The sequence below is a fragment of the Scardinius erythrophthalmus genome, assembly GCF_964197995.2.
Source record: "Scardinius erythrophthalmus genome assembly, chromosome: 7".
Lineage (NCBI taxonomy): Eukaryota > Metazoa > Chordata > Actinopteri > Cypriniformes > Leuciscidae > Scardinius > Scardinius erythrophthalmus.
In genome coordinates, this window is record NC_138227.1 from 4,830,329 (window position 1) to 4,850,871 (window position 20,543).

The 20,543-nt window shown below is 35.6% G+C and overlaps 2 protein-coding genes across 5 annotated transcripts in view; both read right to left on the reverse strand.

Annotated features, from left to right (window-relative positions):
• cldn15lb (claudin 15-like b) overlaps positions 1-9,979 on the reverse strand; it is a 15,523-nt gene extending 5,544 nt beyond the window's left edge. The window contains exons 1-2 of one of the 3 annotated variants that reach the window (XM_081371586.1): positions 8,268-8,346; positions 5,898-6,118 (exon numbers count right to left, since the gene is read on the reverse strand). In XM_081371586.1, the coding sequence (XP_081227712.1) occupies positions 5,898-6,117 (220 nt within the window). In that variant the 5' untranslated portion in view covers position 6,118; positions 8,268-8,346. Of the gene's footprint in view, positions 1-560; positions 894-5,897; positions 6,119-8,267; positions 8,347-9,939 lie in introns of those variants that run through there. The other 2 variants (XM_081371587.1, XM_081371588.1) reach the window with 2 other exon arrangements.
• A 104-nt stretch (positions 9,980-10,083) lies between these two features.
• On the reverse strand, positions 10,084-20,233 carry parlb (presenilin associated, rhomboid-like b). Of its 2 annotated transcripts, XM_081371585.1 has the most exons (10): positions 20,077-20,233; positions 19,059-19,275; positions 17,164-17,304; positions 17,021-17,069; positions 15,931-16,026; positions 15,087-15,236; positions 14,465-14,535; positions 14,270-14,371; positions 13,600-13,697; positions 10,084-10,572 (listed from the first exon to the last, which is right to left on the reverse strand). In XM_081371585.1, exons 1-10 carry the CDS (start codon positions 20,148-20,150, stop codon positions 10,458-10,460), a joined length of 1,113 nt encoding a protein of 370 aa, XP_081227711.1. In that variant the 5' UTR covers positions 20,151-20,233; the 3' UTR covers positions 10,084-10,457. The 2 variants fall into 2 exon arrangements, with proteins under 2 accessions (XP_081227711.1, XP_081227710.1); XM_081371584.1 differs by having other exon boundaries at positions 14,270-14,535; positions 20,077-20,176.
• Positions 20,234-20,543: the final 310 nt, after the last annotated feature.

Here is a 20,543-nt window from a genome sequence, read left to right on the forward strand (position 1 = left end):
AGAGCGACAGACTTCAGTTTGATCTCTTTTCAAAGACGACACTTGGCAGATTAATGCTGGAGTGAACAAAGTTTTAAAAAGTGAACTTTGGAAACAAGTTATAAAACGTTACATTTATTGTTATGAAAAATGCACAAAAATTCCATTTTCAAATTTTATATGAAATGTATATTTTCAAAAACATGTTTTACTCTATAAGAAAGTCATAAATCTAAACAAGTTGTGTTCAAAATGTAAGCCTGATATCTAAAAAAATGAGCTTTCAGTGAGATGTGGTTCGGCTGCAGTACCAAACGCTTCCACTAGAGGAAATTCGTCTCACATTCGTTTACAATGTATACGTAAATAGTATATTTAAAATTGCAAATTAAAAAATGTAAAAGCAATCCCATCATACATCATGCAAAATCTATTTTCCAATTTTTCCTTCTGATTTTGTGGTGAAACATGACCTGTGCTTGTATCAACCCACCACAACACTTTTCAAGCAATATGAACAACACAAACTCTTGTGTATGTGTGTGTATGAGGTGTGTGTGTGTGTATGAGGTGTGTGTTACCAGATAGAGAGAGCATGGACTCAAACTGCTTGCAGTTTCTGACGCCAGTGCTTCCCTCGGCACACGACTGCCACAGGTTCTGATCGTACCACACAGACGTGATAAGCTGGTCCGCAAACGTCGACGATTTCCACGAATCGTTCATCAACGACATGAAGGAGAGCAACCAGCCCAACAAACACATCAAGAAGCCCAACAGCTGAATCCCAGTCGACATGATCAAGTCCAACACAACCACACCAGCAGACAGATTAAACACAGATCCCAGCGCCGTCCAAGGGTGAGAGTGTGTTTGAGTGTGTCAGTGTGTTATAGATTCATGATCACAGTCATAAAACCATAAACTCAGGTCCCTCCTATATTGCTTTTACTAGATAACACCATGAAGACAAAGGAAGTCAATATAGGAAGTGACATGTGACTTATGAGAGAAAAGTTTGAGTTCTGAGGCCTCAGACCTTTCATAAGGTCACACTGGGGTTTTCGTGTGTGTGACAGGGTCAAAGGAAACACACAGAAACCCTGTGATTCTGAATGAACTGTGTTTGGTGTTTGTCTGGACACAATACTAGAACAGGAAGGGTTATCAAGACAGTTTAAGAAGGTCCTATATGCCTTACAGATCTGTTCAGTGTTATGTATATATATATAGTATTTATTCATATTTTGTATTAATATTAATATCAGCTCACATTTTAGTAAGTGGACCTTTGCCATTTTTCTTTTTAATAGTTTTATTTAGTATTGATTTATTTTTATTTCAGCTTTTTTTTTACTTTAATAACCTTTTTTAGGTTCTAATATTTGAGGGTAAAGAACTTTTTGTTAGGTTTAAAACATTAGAAGCTTTTTTAGGTTATAAGTTTTTAATTTTAAGATTTTTTTTTATGTTCTAAGTTTTTAAGTTTAAATATTTCATGAACTATCTTTTTTTATTTCAGCAATAATTTAATAATTTTATTTTTTTAATAGTTACCATCAATAACACTATGTATTTATATATATTATTTAACAAATTCCTTTAAGTAAATTCCCCTTCCTAAAACATATAATATCCTAGAGTCTGTTGTAAGGAACCTTTAATGTTTCATATTGACAAAATGTAATATTGTATTGATTTGTGTAGCATAATTCATTCTCTTATGATGTCTGTATACCCCCTCTTGTTTTGTTTTATTTATTTTCTTCTGTTAATGTCTGTAACCTTTCATTTGAAATAAAAATAAAATAAAATACTGTGGGTGTGGCCGAATCAAATTCCAACAACAGAACTGAATTCTGCCCAACAGTCCTGTTAAACTGCAGTCAAGCACAGGTTTGAAGCACGTCTGTAGAAACTACATGTGCAGTCTTCTAGAGGAAAGGTGTGTGTGAGTGTTTTATGAGTTTTTATGACTAGCTTAACCTGGTTTTGTCACAGGATTGAGTCACAGAGTTGCAGTAAACCCGTCATGATACCGTATCGCTGAAACCAACATCAGTGTGTTAAAATGCGAGCGAAGGCCACATCAAGGCTGCGTCTCAATCCGCCTACTTATACTACACACTAAAAATATGTACTCTTTTTTTGAAGAAGAAAAAGTAGATACTTCTAATTGTGTGTAGCAGAAGAGTAGACAAGCTTTGGGATATACTAACACATCGGACGTCTTTAACGGTTGCTCTCTGTCGCATCCTATCACAGTAAACTGACCTGTCAATCATCCTATCACCTGTCAATCATCCTATCACAGTAAACTGACCTGTCAATCATCCTATCACAGTAAACTGACCTGTCAATCATCCTATCACAGTAAACTGGCCTGTCAATCATCCTATCACAGTAAACTGACCTGTCAATCATCCTATCACCTGTCAATCATCCTATCACAGTAAACTGACCTGTCAATCATCCTATCACAGTAAACTGACCTGTCAATCATCCTATCACAGTAAACTGGCCTGTCAATCATCCTATCACAGTAAACTGACCTGTCAATCATCCTATCACCTGTCAATCATCCTATCACAGTAAACTGGCCTGTCAATCATCCTATCACAGTAAACTGGCCTGTCAATCATCCTATCACAGTAAACTGGCCTGTCAATCATCCTATCACAGTAAACTGACCTGTCAATCATCCTATCACAGTAAACTGACCTGTCAATCATCCTATCACAGTAAACTGACCTGTCAATCATCCTATCACAGTAAACTGACCTGTCAATCATCCTATCACAGTAAACTGACCTGTCAATCATCCTATCACAGTAAACTGACCTGTCAATCATCCTATCACAGTAAACTGACCTGTCAATCATCCTATCACAGTAAACTGGCCTGTCAATCATCCTATCACAGTAAACTGGCCTGTCAATCATCCTATCACAGTAAACTGGCCTGTCAATCATCCTATCACAGTAAACTGGCCTGTCAATCATCCTATCACAGTAAACTGACCTGTCAATCATCCTATCACAGTAAACTGGCCTGTCAATCATCCTATCACAGTAAACTGGCCTGTCAATCATCCTATCACAGTAAACTGGCCTGTCAATCATCCTATCACAGTAAACTGGCCTGTCAATCATCCTATCACAGTAAACTGACCTGTCAATCATCCTATCACAGTAAACTGACCTGTCAATCATCCTATCACAGTAAACTGGCCTGTCAATCATCCTATCACAGTAAACTGGCCTGTCAATCATCCTATCACAGTAAACTGACCTGTCAATCATCCTATCACAGTAAACTGACCTGTCAATCATCCTATCACAGTAAACTGGCCTGTCAATCATCCTATCACAGTAAACTGACCTGTCAATCATCCTATCACAGTAAACTGACCTGTCAATCATCCTATCACAGTAAACTGGCCTGTCAATCATCCTATCACAGTAAACTGGCCTGTCAATCATCCTATCACAGTAAACTGGCCTGTCAATCATCCTATCACAGTAAACTGACCTGTCAATCATCCTATCACAGTAAACTGGCCTGTCAATCATCCTATCACAGTAAACTGACCTGTCAATCATCCTATCACAGTAAACTGACCTGTCAATCATCCTATCACAGTAAACTGACCTGTCAATCATCCTATCACAGTAAACTGACCTGTCAATCATCCTATCACAGTAAACTGGCCTGTCAATCATCCTATCACAGTAAACTGGCCTGTCAATCATCCTATCACAGTAAACTGGCCTGTCAATCATCCTATCACAGTAAACTGGCCTGTCAATCATCCTATCACAGTAAACTGACCTGTCAATTATCCTATCACAGTAAACTGGCCTGTCAATCATCCTATCACAGTAAACTGGCCTGTCAATCATCCTATCACAGTAAACTGTCAATCATCCTATCACAGTAAACTGACCTGTCAATCATCCTATCACAGTAAACTGACCTGTCAATCATCCTATCACAGTAAACTGGCCTGTCAATTATCCTATCACAGTAAACTGACCTGTCAATCATCCTATCACAGTAAACTGACCTGTCAATCATCCTATCACAGTAAACTGGCCTGTCAATCATCCTATCACAGTAAACTGGCCTGTCAATCATCCTATCACAGTAAACTGACCTGTCAATCATCCTATCACAGTAAACTGACCTGTCAATCATCCTATCACAGTAAACTGGCCTGTCAATTATCCTATCACAGTAAACTGACCTGTCAATCATCCTATCACAGTAAACTGACCTGTCAATCATCCTATCACAGTAAACTGACCTGTCAATCATCCTATCACAGTAAACTGACCTGTCAATTATCCTATCACAGTAAACTGGCCTGTCAATCATCCTATCACAGTAAACTGGCCTGTCAATCATCCTATCACAGTAAACTGACCTGTCAATCATCCTATCACAGTAAACTGGCCTGTCAATCATCCTATCACAGTAAACTGACCTGTCAATCATCCTATCACAGTAAACTGACCTGTCAATCATCCTATCACAGTAAACTGGCCTGTCAATTATCCTATCACAGTAAACTGACCTGTCAATCATCCTATCACAGTAAACTGGCCTGTCAATCATCCTATCACAGTAAACTGACCTGTCAATCATCCTATCACAGTAAACTGGCCTGTCAATCATCCTATCACAGTAAACTGACCTGTCAATCATCCTATCACAGTAAACTGACCTGTCAATCATCCTATCACAGTAAACTGGCCTGTCAATCATCCTATCACAGTAAACTGGCCTGTCAATCATCCTATCACAGTAAACTGGCCTGTCAATCATCCTATCACAGTAAACTGACCTGTCAATCATCCTATCACAGTAAACTGACCTGTCAATCATCCTATCACAGTAAACTGACCTGTCAATCATCCTATCACAGTAAACTGGCCTGTCAAATTTCATTTAAATTAATTTCCTTTCATGCAGAGACTCTCCTCATATTCATGCATTACGATGCATTTAAAAGTTATTGGCCAAACGGATCTTTATAAAAGTCCACATTGTTATCACAGATGAAATATGACACGGATAACATTAAATCAATATTTTTTTTTATCAGGTTAAACTTTGATTAGTCACTCAAACCTTTATCTAAACCTCTCACTGTGGGTCGCGCACATCCAACATTTTTGTAGTTTTTACACTTTTTACTCGTGTTTATAGTTCTTCCTCCAAAGCAGTGGATTGTGGGTAATATTAGCTGTTATAGTGAGCACAGATCCACACTTCGAGAATCCACCGGAAATAGCAGATCATCAGGGGACTTCTGGCACACTCTTTTCAACATATTTAGCTTTGGGACTCACTTATTCTAAAGGGTTAGTTCACCCAAAAATGAAAACTCTGTCAGTAATTACTCACCCTCATGTTGTTCCAACTTTTGTTTAACAAAGCCTTCTTTTGTTTTAGAGAACGTGGGCTCACTATTGGCCAGCATCACACACATGACCAGCGTCGGCCAATAGCGAGCCTACGTTCTGACGTACAACCCAGAAGCGCTGCGCTGTTACACTACGTGAATAAAGTTGTTATTTTTGTGTTTTTTGCGCACAAAATGTATTCTCGTCGCTTGATAAACTGAAGGTTGAGCCGCTGTAGTGACTTGGATTATTTTAAACATTGTCTTTATTAACTTTATGGGCCGGCAAGTCTCAATAACAGAGAAGCCTATGGAGGAGTGAGTCAGCTCTCAGATTCAATCAGAAATATCTTCATTTGTGTTCAGAAGATTAACGAAAGTCTTACTGGGTTGGAACAACATGAGGGAGAGTAATTACTGACAGAATCTTCATTTTTGCGTGAACTATCACTTTAAGCTCACAGTGTGTTCAGGACGGGTAGTGTGGACATGGAGACGAGGGTTAGCTCACCTGCAAGGCCCAGGACGGTCTTGAACCTCTGGCATTGAATGGCTCCGTTAGAGTGTGACGCACACGATATCCACAGTCCTTCGAAGAACGAGCTGGAGGTCAAGACCGCTTCTGCGTGACTGCGTTTCTTCCACACCGCCGAGTTCGTGCAGCTGGACTCCAAACACCAGCCGACGAGGCCCAGAAACAGCCCGATCAGCTGAAGGACCGTCGATGCCATCCTGAAACACGGGAAAACACATCATTTCACAGCAGCTTTACAGAAAACACACGAGTCCACATTACAGTTTAGAGTCTGTTATCAGAGGAAACTGTCTAAGTGTTTCAGAAATGTACATATACTAATCACAGTTAGCGAAAAAACTATTAATTTAAACAATGTAATGCAGAAACAATGAGCTCATTGAAGTTATGTACACTTGTTTGTTAACTAATGATTATGACATTTGGATAAGTACAGCATTGGTGCGTGTTGATTCAGAGTTTGCGTCATCTGAAGTCAAACTAACAGGCACAAACTCACTCAGTTTGGACAGATAAGCATGTGTACACTCTTAAAATGAAGGTTTTTCAATGGATAGGTTCAGCAAAAACGTGTTTTTTGGGGCTATATAGCGCTCTCCATGCTTCTTCAGATCAGTATATTGGTCTCTGGGATCTCTGAAGCACCAGAACACAGATTTGGAAACCTTATTTTTAAGGTAAGACACCACAGGTGAATAGGATACACATTCTAACGATATATCAACATACTTCCTCAACCTTTTTTAGATTATAAGTTTTTACGTTAAATCATTTTTTGTCAAGTTTAAGAAACTTAGAACCGTTTTTAGCTTCTAAGATTTTAGGTTAAATAACTTTTTGTTGGGTTTGCCACTCTGAAAGAGAGGAAGATGATATTTATCAGGTACAAACTCACTCAAGTTTGGACAGATAAGCATGCGTACACTCTTAAAATGAAGGTTCTTCGATGGATAAGTCCAGCAAAAACGTGTTTTTTGAGCTATATAGGGCTCTCCATGCTTCTTCAGATCAGTATATTGGTCTCTGGGATCTTTGAAAGACCAGAACACAGATTTGGAAACCTTATTTTAAGGAAAGACACCACAGGTGAATAGGATACACATTTTAACTATAGATATCATCATACTTCCTCAGTTGCTTGATCACAGTACATTAGGACAGTGCAAGATTATGTGTTTAAATATGCAAATGAGGCATTTTCTAATGAATTAATATGCATTTGCATACATCTTGAGAACTGAAATCTAAACATTGGACATCAATATTCATTTAGTTGACATATTAGTCATTTTTCAATGGATTTTTTTATCTATCTCCATTTTATTAGAAAATACTGTCGACAGACATTTTTTTTTTTAAATAATTCACCAGGCGAATTATAGATGAACAAAACCCTAACCCTTATAGATGAACAAAACCCTAACCTTAACCCTAAACCTTATAGATGAACAAAACCAAAAACTTCAATAGTGAAGTTTGGTGCATGCACTGGTTTTGCCTGTAGTGTCTTGCCTTAATATAAAAAATTGTGTAGTAAGTGTTCCTGAAGCCCCAAACATCCATCACAATTAGATATTACACAAAAAGTCTTCAACTCTTCAACACTTTCCCATTATTCAAAATAATCTGCAACACATTCATATCAGTTAACATCTCAGTAACGAGTTTTAGGGTTTCTTGACCCGTGTGTGTTGCATAAAGAACCACTTCTTCAGGAGTGACTCTAAACAGAATTATCAATAGCATTAAAGAGCGTTCAGATTCAGTTCTACTCATGACTGGTCAAACGCTGGACTTCACACTCTTGTGAAATAAAAGCAAATCGTGGTGCTTTTCGCTAATAACATCCATAAAATTAACTATTCATTCATATTAGTGTTATTTTAGTGTCATTTAGATCCTATACTATAGAGTTTTGGTACATCAAGTTAAACTGGCAGAAATAAAATAAGTTTATTTTTTATTTTATTTCAATGTTATTTCAAGCAAATATAATAGAGAAATTGTTGCGACACAAATTTAGGTGCGTAGAGGCAAAAAAAATCGCCATTGCAAAAAATAGCGCAAAAATAGCATTTTTTTGTTTATTTGTTTGGTTATTTCATGCAAATCAATATTTTAATGGTTTTAGTGTTAGTTAACTATGTTAGGAACATGTTAGGATACAAAGCTTTTCAAAGAAAACGTCCCAGAACTTTCAATTCAGTTATGTTATAGACTACGTATAGTCCATAATCATATGAAATAACCTCGATTTCACTGTAAATTTATGGTCTTTATTAATTGTAAGTGACACATATACATGCATATAACATTATTACGATGAAAAGTAAGATTTGTACGCACCTGTTAGGCTCTCAGTGGACTATGTGACCTAGTAAACAATTATAATTTGCTTGTTACGTTTCTTCTGAAATTGTGGCTCTTGAACGCGGTTGTCAGTCTATATGTAAGACAGTGATGGGGGCCGAGTGTCACTGTGTTAATATTGGCTTTAGGTCAATAACCCTGAAAAAGCAAACCCTCCCCAAAATAGAAAACTGGGGAAAGGGAGACAGACAGGCGTTCTTTTCAGATGACCCTAATCTCTTAATTCAGGGACACTGATTTCTTGATTTCACACACACATTTACACCATCATCAACAGTGAACAGACACAGCATGAGGGGTTTTTCCACTCAAGTGCTTGAGAATTCAATTAGAAAGTACACTATAAATGGTGAAATTTGCAATGTTTTTGAAAGAAGTGTCTTATGCTCACCATTTATTTGATCAAAAATACAGTAAAAACAGTGACATATTATTACAATTTAAAAGAACTGTTTTCTATGTGAATATACAGTAAAGTGTAATTTATTCCTGTGATCAAAGCTGAATTTTCTGCATCATTACTCCAGTCTTCAGTGTCACATGATCCTTCAGAAATCAGTCTAATATGAGGATTTGATGCTCAAGAAATAATTCTCATTATTTTCAATATTCATATTTTTGTGGAAACTGTGATTCATTTTATTTTTCCGGATTCTTTGATGAATAGAAAGTGCAAAAGAACAGCATTTATTTGAAATAGACTCTTTTGTAATATTATAAATGTCTTTACTGACACTTCTGATCTGTTAAATGCATAAATAAAAAGTAGGGCTGTCAAAAGATTAATCGCGATTAATCGCATCCAAAATAAAAGTTTGTTTAAATAATATATGTGTGTGTACTGTGTATAATTAAATTTGTATATATAAATACACACACATGCTTGTATATATTTAAGAAAAATGTGTAATTTATAAATAAAAAAATTATATTTATATATAATATAAATTATATAAATATATACAGTATATGTATGCAAATATTTCTTAAATATATACATGCATGTGTGTGTATTTATATATACAAAATAATTATACACAGTACACACACATATATTATGTAAACACAAACTTTTATTTTGGATGCGATTAATCGCGATTAATCTTTTGACAGCCCTAATAAAAAGTCATTATTTTTTCACAAAAAAAAAATATTAATCTTACTGACCCCCGACTTTTGAACAGTGGTCTATATTATTTCATTGAACGGAAAAAGCAAAACGAAGCCTTATTTACTAATTATGACTTTTCTTTTTGCAAAATATATTATTTTCATTAAATTTCTTATGATCATGGATCATATTTAACCCCAAAGTTACATTTCCTCACTCAAACAGTGTAATTAATTAAATAGAAACCTGATAACAACAGAAAGAGTGACGTGATTCGGGGATGTGAACGATCAGAGCGATGTGACGGAAGTTAACGAGCGATAACTGGGAAACAGGAAGAGACGAGCGATACAGTGACTTCATAAAACACGAGGAAGTGGAAAACAGGCTCATTGTTCATGAGCCATTATGATACCATGACTGTTATTGAACTTTGACCGATTCCAGAAAACAACACTGAAACTGTTTCTACTGTGTGTGTGTGTGCGTGTTTGATGAGATGTATAGCACAGGTGTGTGTGTGTGTTATAGAGAAACCTGGTTAATCATTCATATTTAACAGGGACCAAAGTCTCATCTGAAACACAGAAAATAAACAAATCTTAAGTAGAACATATTACACACTTACAGAAAATAAAACAAACACTCCAACCTGGTGAATTTCTGATGACAGTGAAAATGGAATTTTAAATAATAATTTTATTTTTTAAATGACAATTACAGACTATTTTAAACATTTAAATTTCTGTACATGGTGTTGTTGAGTGGGCCGTTTCAATGTCATTGAGATACGCACGACCTTAGAGCTAAGAAGCTCCGCCCCTCCAAGTTCATTTGCATTTTCAGAAAAGTGGGTGGAGCTACCTGGATTCAAATTTAAACACGGGGGCGGGGCATAATGACATCACCGCAATACTACCATCACTCAGTGACAACTGAAAACAGACCTCGCCTTTACAAACTCTCTCGCACACAGAGTACACATGCGTGTCCATTTCTCAAACTTGTTTTCCTCTTCAGGTCACCTGCTCATTGTCTACCCACAATGCAATGCTCTAAATCGAGCCGTTGCCGCCAGCTCCCGGTCCTCCCGTTCTGAAGTCGTGCCACAACTTCACCAGCGGCTCTCGGTTCTTCCAAATAAGCTCGTGACCATAAAGTATGTACCAGCTAGAGAAAGAGAGAGAGACGCATGAGACAGAATAAACATGCTTGTCTTTGCACATTTACAAGTTAAGAGCCATCAAGTGGTCAACTAGAACACATCACTGTTTACACCTCAAATGCAACACACTTTTTTTTTAAACACAAGCAATTTGCCAGTATTTTTTTTTTTAGATTATTTACTGTATATGCTAAAAAGTATATGCTATATAGTATTTATATTTTAAATTAGCTTTTATTTTTATCATTTCAGTCTATTTTTAAATTTGTAACATTTTTTTCTATTTTTCTATTCAATTTTAATTTTAGTTACAATTTTTGTAACTTTGAGATGTGCTTTTGCCGTTTTATTTTTTATATATATTTATTATATACTTTTATTTTTTTAAGAAATTTTAGTACTTCAACTTTATTCTATTGCAAAGGCAGCATTTATCATTTTCAACTTAAATTTTTTTTATTTAATTTATAAAGAGTGACTGACTGTGAATAAATCAGATCAGAATCCAGATTTAATAACTGCATAAACCAGATCAGAATCCAGATTAAATAACTTTAAAATCCAAAGGTATTACAATGTGAAACCTTTTTCATCAAATATTCATATTCATATTTTTTCCAATTAATAAATAACCCAGATTAAAATCCAGATTAAATAACTGCATAAACCAGATCAGAATCCAGGTTTAATAACTGCATAAATAAGATCAGAATCTATATAAAAAAATGGCATAAACCAGTTATGAATCCAGATTAAATAACTGCATAAACCAGATTAGAATCCAGATTAAACTGGGCATAAATCAGTTTTGAATCCAGATTAAATAACTACACAAACCAGTTTAAAAATCCAAAGGAAATTTAAATCTGAAACTGTTGTTTATCTAATATTTCTATTTTATTTTAGCTTATATGAAATAGCAAATAATGAAAACAATTTACTTAGATTTACTTAACAATAACAAAACCGTCTTTTGCTGTAACGCTATAATAGCACCAGCTAGACAGTGACGTCAGGCATGTGATTGGCTAAGGACAAAAAAGCAGGAAAATATACTAAGACCCCCAACAACCCCCCCCCCCCCCTCCATCCCCCCGCCCTGCCGATCAAACTGGTGGCGGATCTATATGGATAGTAAAGCAAGACCCATAACAACTTATTTGAACAAAAAATATATTTTAATTTATTTTACAGCTAGTTGTGCAACATGCAACTTTTTTTGTACAGTATGACAAATGACAACTTATTTGGTGGATGCGTCGCAGTGGAAATCAAAGCCAAGCGTCTAATCCACTGCGCCTAGTAATTACTATACTATAGTAATAGTATAGTATAATAATAGTAGTAATAATAATTATAACAACAATGACAAGTGTCTAATCCACGCCATCAACAGTGCGCCATCAACAGTGCGCCATCAACAATTTAAAATAATTTAAAATAATTGGATTTCCATTTTTTAGACTATACTTTAAATTATCATTTTTTTTCTGTGATGCAAAGCTGAATTTTCAGGATCATTTCTCCAGTCCTTTAGAAATCATTCTAATATGATGATTCATTAGCAAAGTTGGAAACAGTTCTGCTGCTTAATATTTTTTAATATTCTGTGATACTTTTAGGATACTTTGATGAATAAAAAGTTATAAAATTAAAATAAAAAAGAAGAAGAATTTTTTTTTTTACAAAATAGAAATCTTTTGTAACAACTATCTACACTACTGGTCAGTAATTTGGGTTCAGTAATTTTTTTCTTTCTTTTTTGAAATAAATCAATACTTTTATTCAGCAAGGATGTGTTAAATTGATAAAAAGTGATAGTAAAGAAGATTTATATTAGGAAATATTTGGATAAATGAATAAATGCAGTTCTTTTTAACCTTTTATTCATCAAATATTTTAGGCAGCAGAACTGTTTCCAACACTCATAATAAATCAGAATATTAGAATGATTTCTAAAGGATCATGTGATAGACCGGATGTCACAAGCTGAAGACTGGAGTAATGATCCTGAAAATTCAGCTTTGCTTCACAGAAATAAATTATAATTTAAAGTATAATAAATTGAAAACCAATTATTTTAAATTGTAATAATATATCACAATAAATAAAAAAAATCTGTATTTTTGATCAAATAAATGCAGGCATGATGAGCCGAAGAAACTTCTTTCAAAATAGTAATGTTTCCAAACTTTTGGCCTGTACTGTATTCCCCCCCAAAACTGCACAACTGTAGAGTAAAACATTAATAAAAAAGTGATAATAAAAAATGTGTCTTAAAACTGACATGATTGTAACAAAATCACACAGTATGGAGAACTCGGAACAACTGCTAACATTAAGTTTAAGGTAAAAATAACTGCCATGAATTTATAGTATCTTACTCCTATGCAATTAGATAAACTGTTAATTCACTACATCACTTTACCTCTGTCTTTATCCCCTTTTATCCTCTTCTTTTTGGCACTGTATCTATCGCAGACTATAATGCTCATTTATAATGTGTCACGTAAATTCGGCCATCCGTCACAATCAGGAAACTTTCACCGCGTCTAGAAACTGGCGCGAGCTGCCAGGCCCGTTTCTACGAGCCTGTGTGTTAAGCGCCCTCAAAAAAAAAAAAAGCAATGCTGTCTACATTGGATGCGGCGTCGCGCACGCTACACAACAAATTACCAACAACTGATCGCGCGCGCGCTCTGTTTCTGACGCACTTCAAGTATGGGAAGCCAAACAAACCAAAAGTGGGACGAGACAGCGGGGGTTTCAAGCACTCGCTGGGCGGGGAAAGATTGCATCTCTCTGCCATCTGTAACCATGTTGACGTGCCGCCCGGTGTGGCCGCGATTCGCGGCGAATGTGGTTCCGTCCCGGGTTACCATGGTGACGGCTGTGAGATTACCCCCCGCCCCCCATTTTTTTTTTTTTTTTTTACAGATCTGCATGATTCACGTAAATCACATTTTCAGGTCGGAAAATCCGGAATTCCGGATTAATCCGGAAAAATCACATCCCTGTGACGTGTTACTCACATGCCGAATAAAGCTCCGCCTAAATGAGCGGCGTGATCGAAGAAACGCCATCTCAGAATCAAGCCTGTGGCGTCCAAGGCCACGATGGCCTTCAGTGCCTGTGGGGGAGGAGATCATGACAATACCATCATCGCTGAGAAATAAAACTCAAGGTTACTAAACTCAAACTAAGACTAAAACTATTGGTCAAAAAACATTTTTGTAAACCGAAATAAAATAGAAATTTCAACAAAAACTGAAACTAAATGAAACTAACAACAGTTGCTGAAAAACTAACTGAAATAAAATAATAATCAGCAAAAATAAGTAATAAAGATGCAATAGACAAAAAGAATAAATTGATTAATACAAGAATAATGTTTGAAAGGATTAATAATAGAAATAACCATAAAGAATAATCATAATAATCACGGAGAGTGGAAGTGTTCCGTTAACTCTGCTAAACTATAATTGCAAAAAGTAAAACTAAATATATAAAAACTAAATAGAAATGTGTTCACAAAATAAAAACTAAACTAAAACTAACAAACCATTAATGAAACTACCAAAAACTAAACTGAAATTTATAGGAAATTTGAAAATGATACTAAAAATGCACAACTATAATAACCTTGGCTCCTACACACACACACACACACACACACACACACACACACACACACACACTCACGTTTCCGGCGGTGAAGGTGTACATTGGGAGGAAGATGATGGCCAGCTTGGCTTCAGGCATTTTGGTGCAAACCGCTGCTAGGACGGTCATGATGGCCCCTGACTGACACAACACAACACAACACAAAGGTCTGTTTACCACCTGCTGATGAATACTGATGAATACTTGAAATGTTTCATCAGGAAATACACTCACCGCCCCCAGTGACGGACCAAACCGACCCATCGCTGTTTTACTCATATAACTGACAAACGTAGAAATCACACCTGAGGACATAAACATATAACATAACATATCACATTTACCATAACAAAATAATAATGATACTAAGATTGTTTTATTTAGTGGCATGTCAGCATCTAAGGCTATTTTCATGGCAAAAATTAAATTACAAAAATACAACCAAGCAAACAAACACAACAAGTCATAATATAATTTTTTTTTTTAAATTAACATATAAAAAAAAAAAAAAATCCAAAACCTTTTCAGGCATAATCTTACTAAATAAGTCCTTAAGTAAAATAACTTCATAAAAGAGCATTCTAACATAACAAAAAGTTAAAGTCCAATAATACAGAAGTTGTATAGAGAGTAGGATGGTTTTTGACTGAGAACTCTCTCTCTCTCTCACACACACACACACACACACACACACACACACACACACACACACACACACACACACACACACACACACACACACACACACACACACACACACACACACACACACACACACACACACACACACACACACACACACACACACACACACACACACACACACACACACACACACACACACAAACACACACACCTGCAGACAGGTAGACTGCCACAAACTGCTCTTTGCCCATCATGTTGATGATGCTTGAAGAGAAACTCCACAGCACGTACATGTTGGCCGCCAGGTGAAAGAAAGAATAGTGACTGAATGTAGACAGCAGCATGGGCCAACACAGCGCCTCTGAAACCAGATCAGAATTCAGATTAAATCACTGCCCAAACCAGATCAGGAATCAGATTAAATAAATGCATAAACCAGATCAGAAATCAGACTAAATAACTGTATAAACCAGATCAGAAATCAGACTAAATAACTGTATAAACCAGATCAGAAATCAGATTAAATAACTGCATAAACCAGATCAGAAATCAGATTAAATAACTGCATAAACCAGATCAGGAATCAGATTAAATAACTGCATAAACCAGATCAAAATCCAGATTAAACAACTGTGTAAACCAGATCAGAATCCAGATTAAATAACTGCACAAACCAGATCTGTACAGCAGTGTTATTTAGATATATTTTAATATATTGAATTAGCTTTTATATTCAGAAATCCAGATTAAATAACTCCATAAACCAGATCAGAATCCAGAATCCCATGTTTACTGTACCCGAAATATAACAATGCAAATTATTATATTATACACATTTTTTACTTATTATTATAATTTTGAGCATCACATAAAAATGCAAAAAACAATTTCGGTACCAAAGAGATTGTACAGTAAAGTGTAAATCAGAGCATAATCTATTTTCCAATCCAATATAAAATTCCACATTTCGATGCAGTGCAAACAGGAGTGACACTGAAAGAGATTTATTGTTGAAATCCATATATTATGAAAGATAAACAGATGACTTCACGCACTGGCTGCGGGGTTAGATGTGAAGTACTTGAGCATGAAGTGCTGCAGAGATGGGACTCTCCAACAACAAAACACCAACGCATTCGCTGCAATGATGCCTGAGAGAGAGAGAGAGAGAGAGAGAGAGAGAGAGAGAGAGAGAGAGAGAGAGAGAGGTGGGGGGGGGAGAGGGAGAGGTGGGGGGGAGAGGGAGAGAGAGAGAGGTGGGGGGGGAGAGGGAGAGAGGTGGGGGAGGGAGAGGGAGAGAGGTGGGGGAGGAAGGGAGAGAGAGAGAGAGAGAGAGAGAGAGAGAGAGGTGGGGGGGGAGAGGGAGAGGTGGGGGGGAGAGGGGGAGAGAGAGAGAGGTGGGGGGGAGAGGGAGAGAGGTGGGGGAGGGAGAGGGAGAGAGAGAGAGAGAGAGAGAGAGAGAGAGAGAGGGAGAGGGAGAGGGAGAAAGAGAGGGAGGGAGGGAGAGAGGGAGGGAAGGAGAGAGAGGGAGAGAGAGAGGGAGAGAGAGAGAGGGAGAGAAAGGTAGATGGAAGGAGAGAGAGGGGGAGAGAGAGAGGGAGGGAGGGAGAGGGAGGGAGGGAGAGAGAGATATTTTTATAACACATTATTAAATAATTTAAAAACAATTAATAAACATACACTTTACTCAAGACATTTAGCAAAAATTAATGCACCATCTCTAACAAAGCACAACATTTCTTTATAATTCCATATATTTTCCCAATTCCTCTATATTCTTCATAATTTTATAAAATAAAAAAATCTATTTTAATTCTTACTTTTAATAAACTCTTAAAAACGTGTACTACATCCTGACCAACTTCACCTTCTATTTTTCATTTCTTGTCAGATAAATAGCAATTTTCGCTTTTCCAATAACAAGCTAACTTTTTTTTTCCAAAACTTGAAACCAAAAATGAAAGAGAGAAAGAACAAGAGAGAGAGAGAGAGAGAGGGGTTCAGAGGTAACAGTGCACAGAGAAATAGATGGACAGCATCTGTTTATTTAATGAAATAATTCCACTTTATTACACACACTGTCTCCACAATCTAAACCGCTCATCTGTGTAAAGTGAACGGTTTGCATCATTCATTGTGTCTGACCTGTGACTGTTTTCTGTCCTTCACTTAAACTGTTCCACCACTGATTCACCTGCAGAATACCAGAGAACAACATGTTCATTAAACACACACAGGAGAAAACATAAAATTCCATTAAACATGCACACACACACACACACACACACCTGTTTGCGTAAATCTCCTTGTTTCTGAGGCCGTATCTTCTCCAGCCAATCCGCTTTGACATCGTCAAAGTAACTCTGTACACGAGATTTTAAACTTTCGTACTGCCATATTGCTGCTCCGCCGAATGAACAACCTGTAAACTGAGCTGGAGTTATTACGATATTCTTACATGGAGCAAAGAAAATAAATAATAATAATTCAACAAAGCAAAGGATTATAATTCAGACACATATTGGACCTTTTTCTCATGCAATACAATGTAAATGGCAATTAAACGCCTTCATACATCAACTGTCACACTGCACTGAATAATTAAAGTATAATAATATAATCCAGATTAAACATGTGGATAAACCAGACCAGATTCCAGATTAAATAACTGCATAAACCAGATCACAATCCAGATTAAATAACTGCACAAACCAGATCAGAATCCATATTAAATAACTTTATAAACCAGATCAGAATATAGATTAAATAACTGCATAAACCAGATCAGAATCCATATTAAATAACTTTATAAAATAGATCAGAATCTAGATTAAATAACTGCACAAACCAGATCAGAATCCATATTAAATAACTTTATAAACCAGATCAGAATCCATATTAAATAACTGCATAAACCAGATCAGAATCCATATTAAATAACTGCACAAACCAGATCAGAATCCAGATTAAATAACTTTATAAACCAGATCAGAATCCATATTAAATAACTGCACAAACCAGATCAGAATCCAGATTAAATAATTTTATAAACCAGATCAGAATCCAGATTAAATAACTGCACAAACCAGATCAGAATCCATATTAAATAACTTTATAAACCAGATCAGAATATAGATTAAATAACTGCACAAACCAGATCAGAATCCATATTAAATAACTTTATAAACCAGATCAGAATCCATATTAAATAACTGCATAAACCAGATCAGAATCCATATTAAATAACTGCACAAACCAGATCAGAATCCAGATTAAATAACTTTATAAACCAGATCAGAATCTAGATTAAATAACTGCATAAACCAGATCAGAATCCATATTAAATAACTTTATAAACCAGATCAGAATCCAGATTAAATAACTACACAAACCAGATCAGAATCCAGATTAAATAACTGCATAAACCAGATCAGAATTTATATTAAATATATGCATAAACCAGATCACAATCCAGATTAAATAACTTTATAAACCAGATCAGAATTTATATTAAATATATGCATAAACCAGATCACAATCCAGATTAAATAACTTTATAAACCAGATCAGAATCCAGATTAAATAACTACACAAACCAGATCACAATCCAGATTAAATAACTTTATAAACCAGATCAGAATCCAGATTAAATAACTACACAAACCAGATCAGAATCCATATTAAATAACTTTATAAACCAGAACACAATCCAGATTAAATAACTTTATAAACTAGATCAGAATCTAGATTAAATAACTGCATAAACCAGATCAGAATCTAGATTAAATAACTTTATAAACCAGATCAGAATCCATATTAAATAACTTTATAAACCAGAACACAATCCAGATTAAATAACTTTATAAACTAGATCAGAATCTAGATTAAATAACTGCATAAACCAGATCAGAATCTAGATTAAATAACTGCATAAACCAGATCAGAATCTAGATTAAATAACTGCATAAACCAGATCAGAATCTAGATTAAATAACTTTATAAACCAGATCAGAATCTAGATTAAATAACTGCATAAACCAGATCAGAATCCAGATTAAATAACTGCATAAACCAGATCAGAATCCAGATTAAATACGAATGGATTTTTGGAATGATTAATGCTGAATTTTTTTTATGAATGTTTAATGAACGAGATCCATCATCTGTCAGAAAATATACCTACCCCTATGGTGAAGACAAAAGGTTTGACCAGTCTGCCGAATGACCTGCTTGGTGTGTGTGCGCGTGGTGTGTGTGGAGTGGGCAGGTCTGCGGGCGGAGCCACGTCCTTCTTCTGTAGGATTTCATTCGTCTCTGCTTCTTCCGCCACGCCCTTCTTCGGCTCCCCCTTCTTTGCTACCTTGCGGAAGCCACACCTCTGCTGCGTCTGGAGCGTGAATCTGTGGAGCACAACCATGATAAAATATAGCATTAAAATGCATTTATAGTGATTTGATTTGTCAGTGGGTGAAATGTGGGAAACATAAACAAATAGCCATGAGGGGGAATTATTTTATTTTTTTATGTATTCATTTTCAGTATTGTGACGTTTTACTTGTGAAACAGAATAATAAGAGTAATATATATGTTATTATTATTTTTTATTTATTTATTTTTTTGGTGCTAGGCAACGATTAATCACATCCAAAATAAAAGTTTGTGTTTACATAATATATGTGTGTGTACTGTGTATAATTATTTTGTATATAAATACACATGCATATATATTTAAGAAAAATTTGTTATTTATATATAAAATATTTATATTCATATATATAATAGAAATTATGTATAAATATATACACAGTATAGACATGCAAATATTCTTAAATATATACATGCATACGTGTATTTATATATACAAAATAATACACAGTAAAAACACAAACTTTTTTTTACCTCACCTTGGTTTCTGAAGCAAGTTATATTGGCATAATGTCCATTTTTATTTCATGAGTTATTTAAAAAAATCACAACGCATTGTTTACATCTACAAATGCCATGACAGAACCAACGTTAAACACAAGTTCATAATTATGCAGTGTTTATATTTAAATATATTCCGTTAGAATATTTGAATACTTTAAGCTCAAGCTTCATCGCATGATCTGATTAAAACCACTAAAGCTCAAGCCGTGGGATAAAACAGAGGATCTGAGGCGCTCAGTAAACACACACAGAGTCAGAGGAGTGTTTGTTACCTGTTCGTCAGGTAGTGTGTTTTGCTGATGTCCCCTGTAACCCATTTAAACACTGAACCCCTCACCGCCATCATCACTGCTGCGATCCAGTCACTGCAGCTTCCGCTTCCGGTTCAGAGACCACACCCGCAGTGACCTCTGCTGGAGGAGGACGGTCACTGACACACGCGCTCAACCTTTTTGTTTATTTATTTATTTATTTATTTTAATTGAACAAAGATCACAGGAGATACATGTATCACACACAAAAATAGAATAAGAAACTCAAGGTAAAGCAAGGCAGTGAGTAAAGTACATAGAGTAAGCGATAGTCTACTAAAAAAAATCATTTATAAAACATTTAAAGCAATAGAAATTAAACATACAACACATGAATAAAAAGAAATAGAAATAAATAACATGGGAAGAAATAATTAAAAATGATCATCTTCAGGAAATCAGGAGGCAAAATGAAACTATATGAAAAC

Coding starts and splice junctions, on each gene's coding strand:
- parlb (XM_081371584.1), bottom strand. CDS start 20,150: ATGATGGCGGTGAGGGGTTCAGTGTTTAAATGGGTTACAGGGGACATC. Junction 17,305..19,058: donor CTTTTGTCTTCACCATAGGG/GTAGGTATATTT, acceptor ACTCCAGCTCAG/TTTACAGGTTGTTCATTCGG. Junction 16,027..17,020: donor AGGACAGAAAACAGTCACAG/GTCAGACACAAT, acceptor TCTCTCTCTCAG/GCATCATTGCAGCGAATGCG.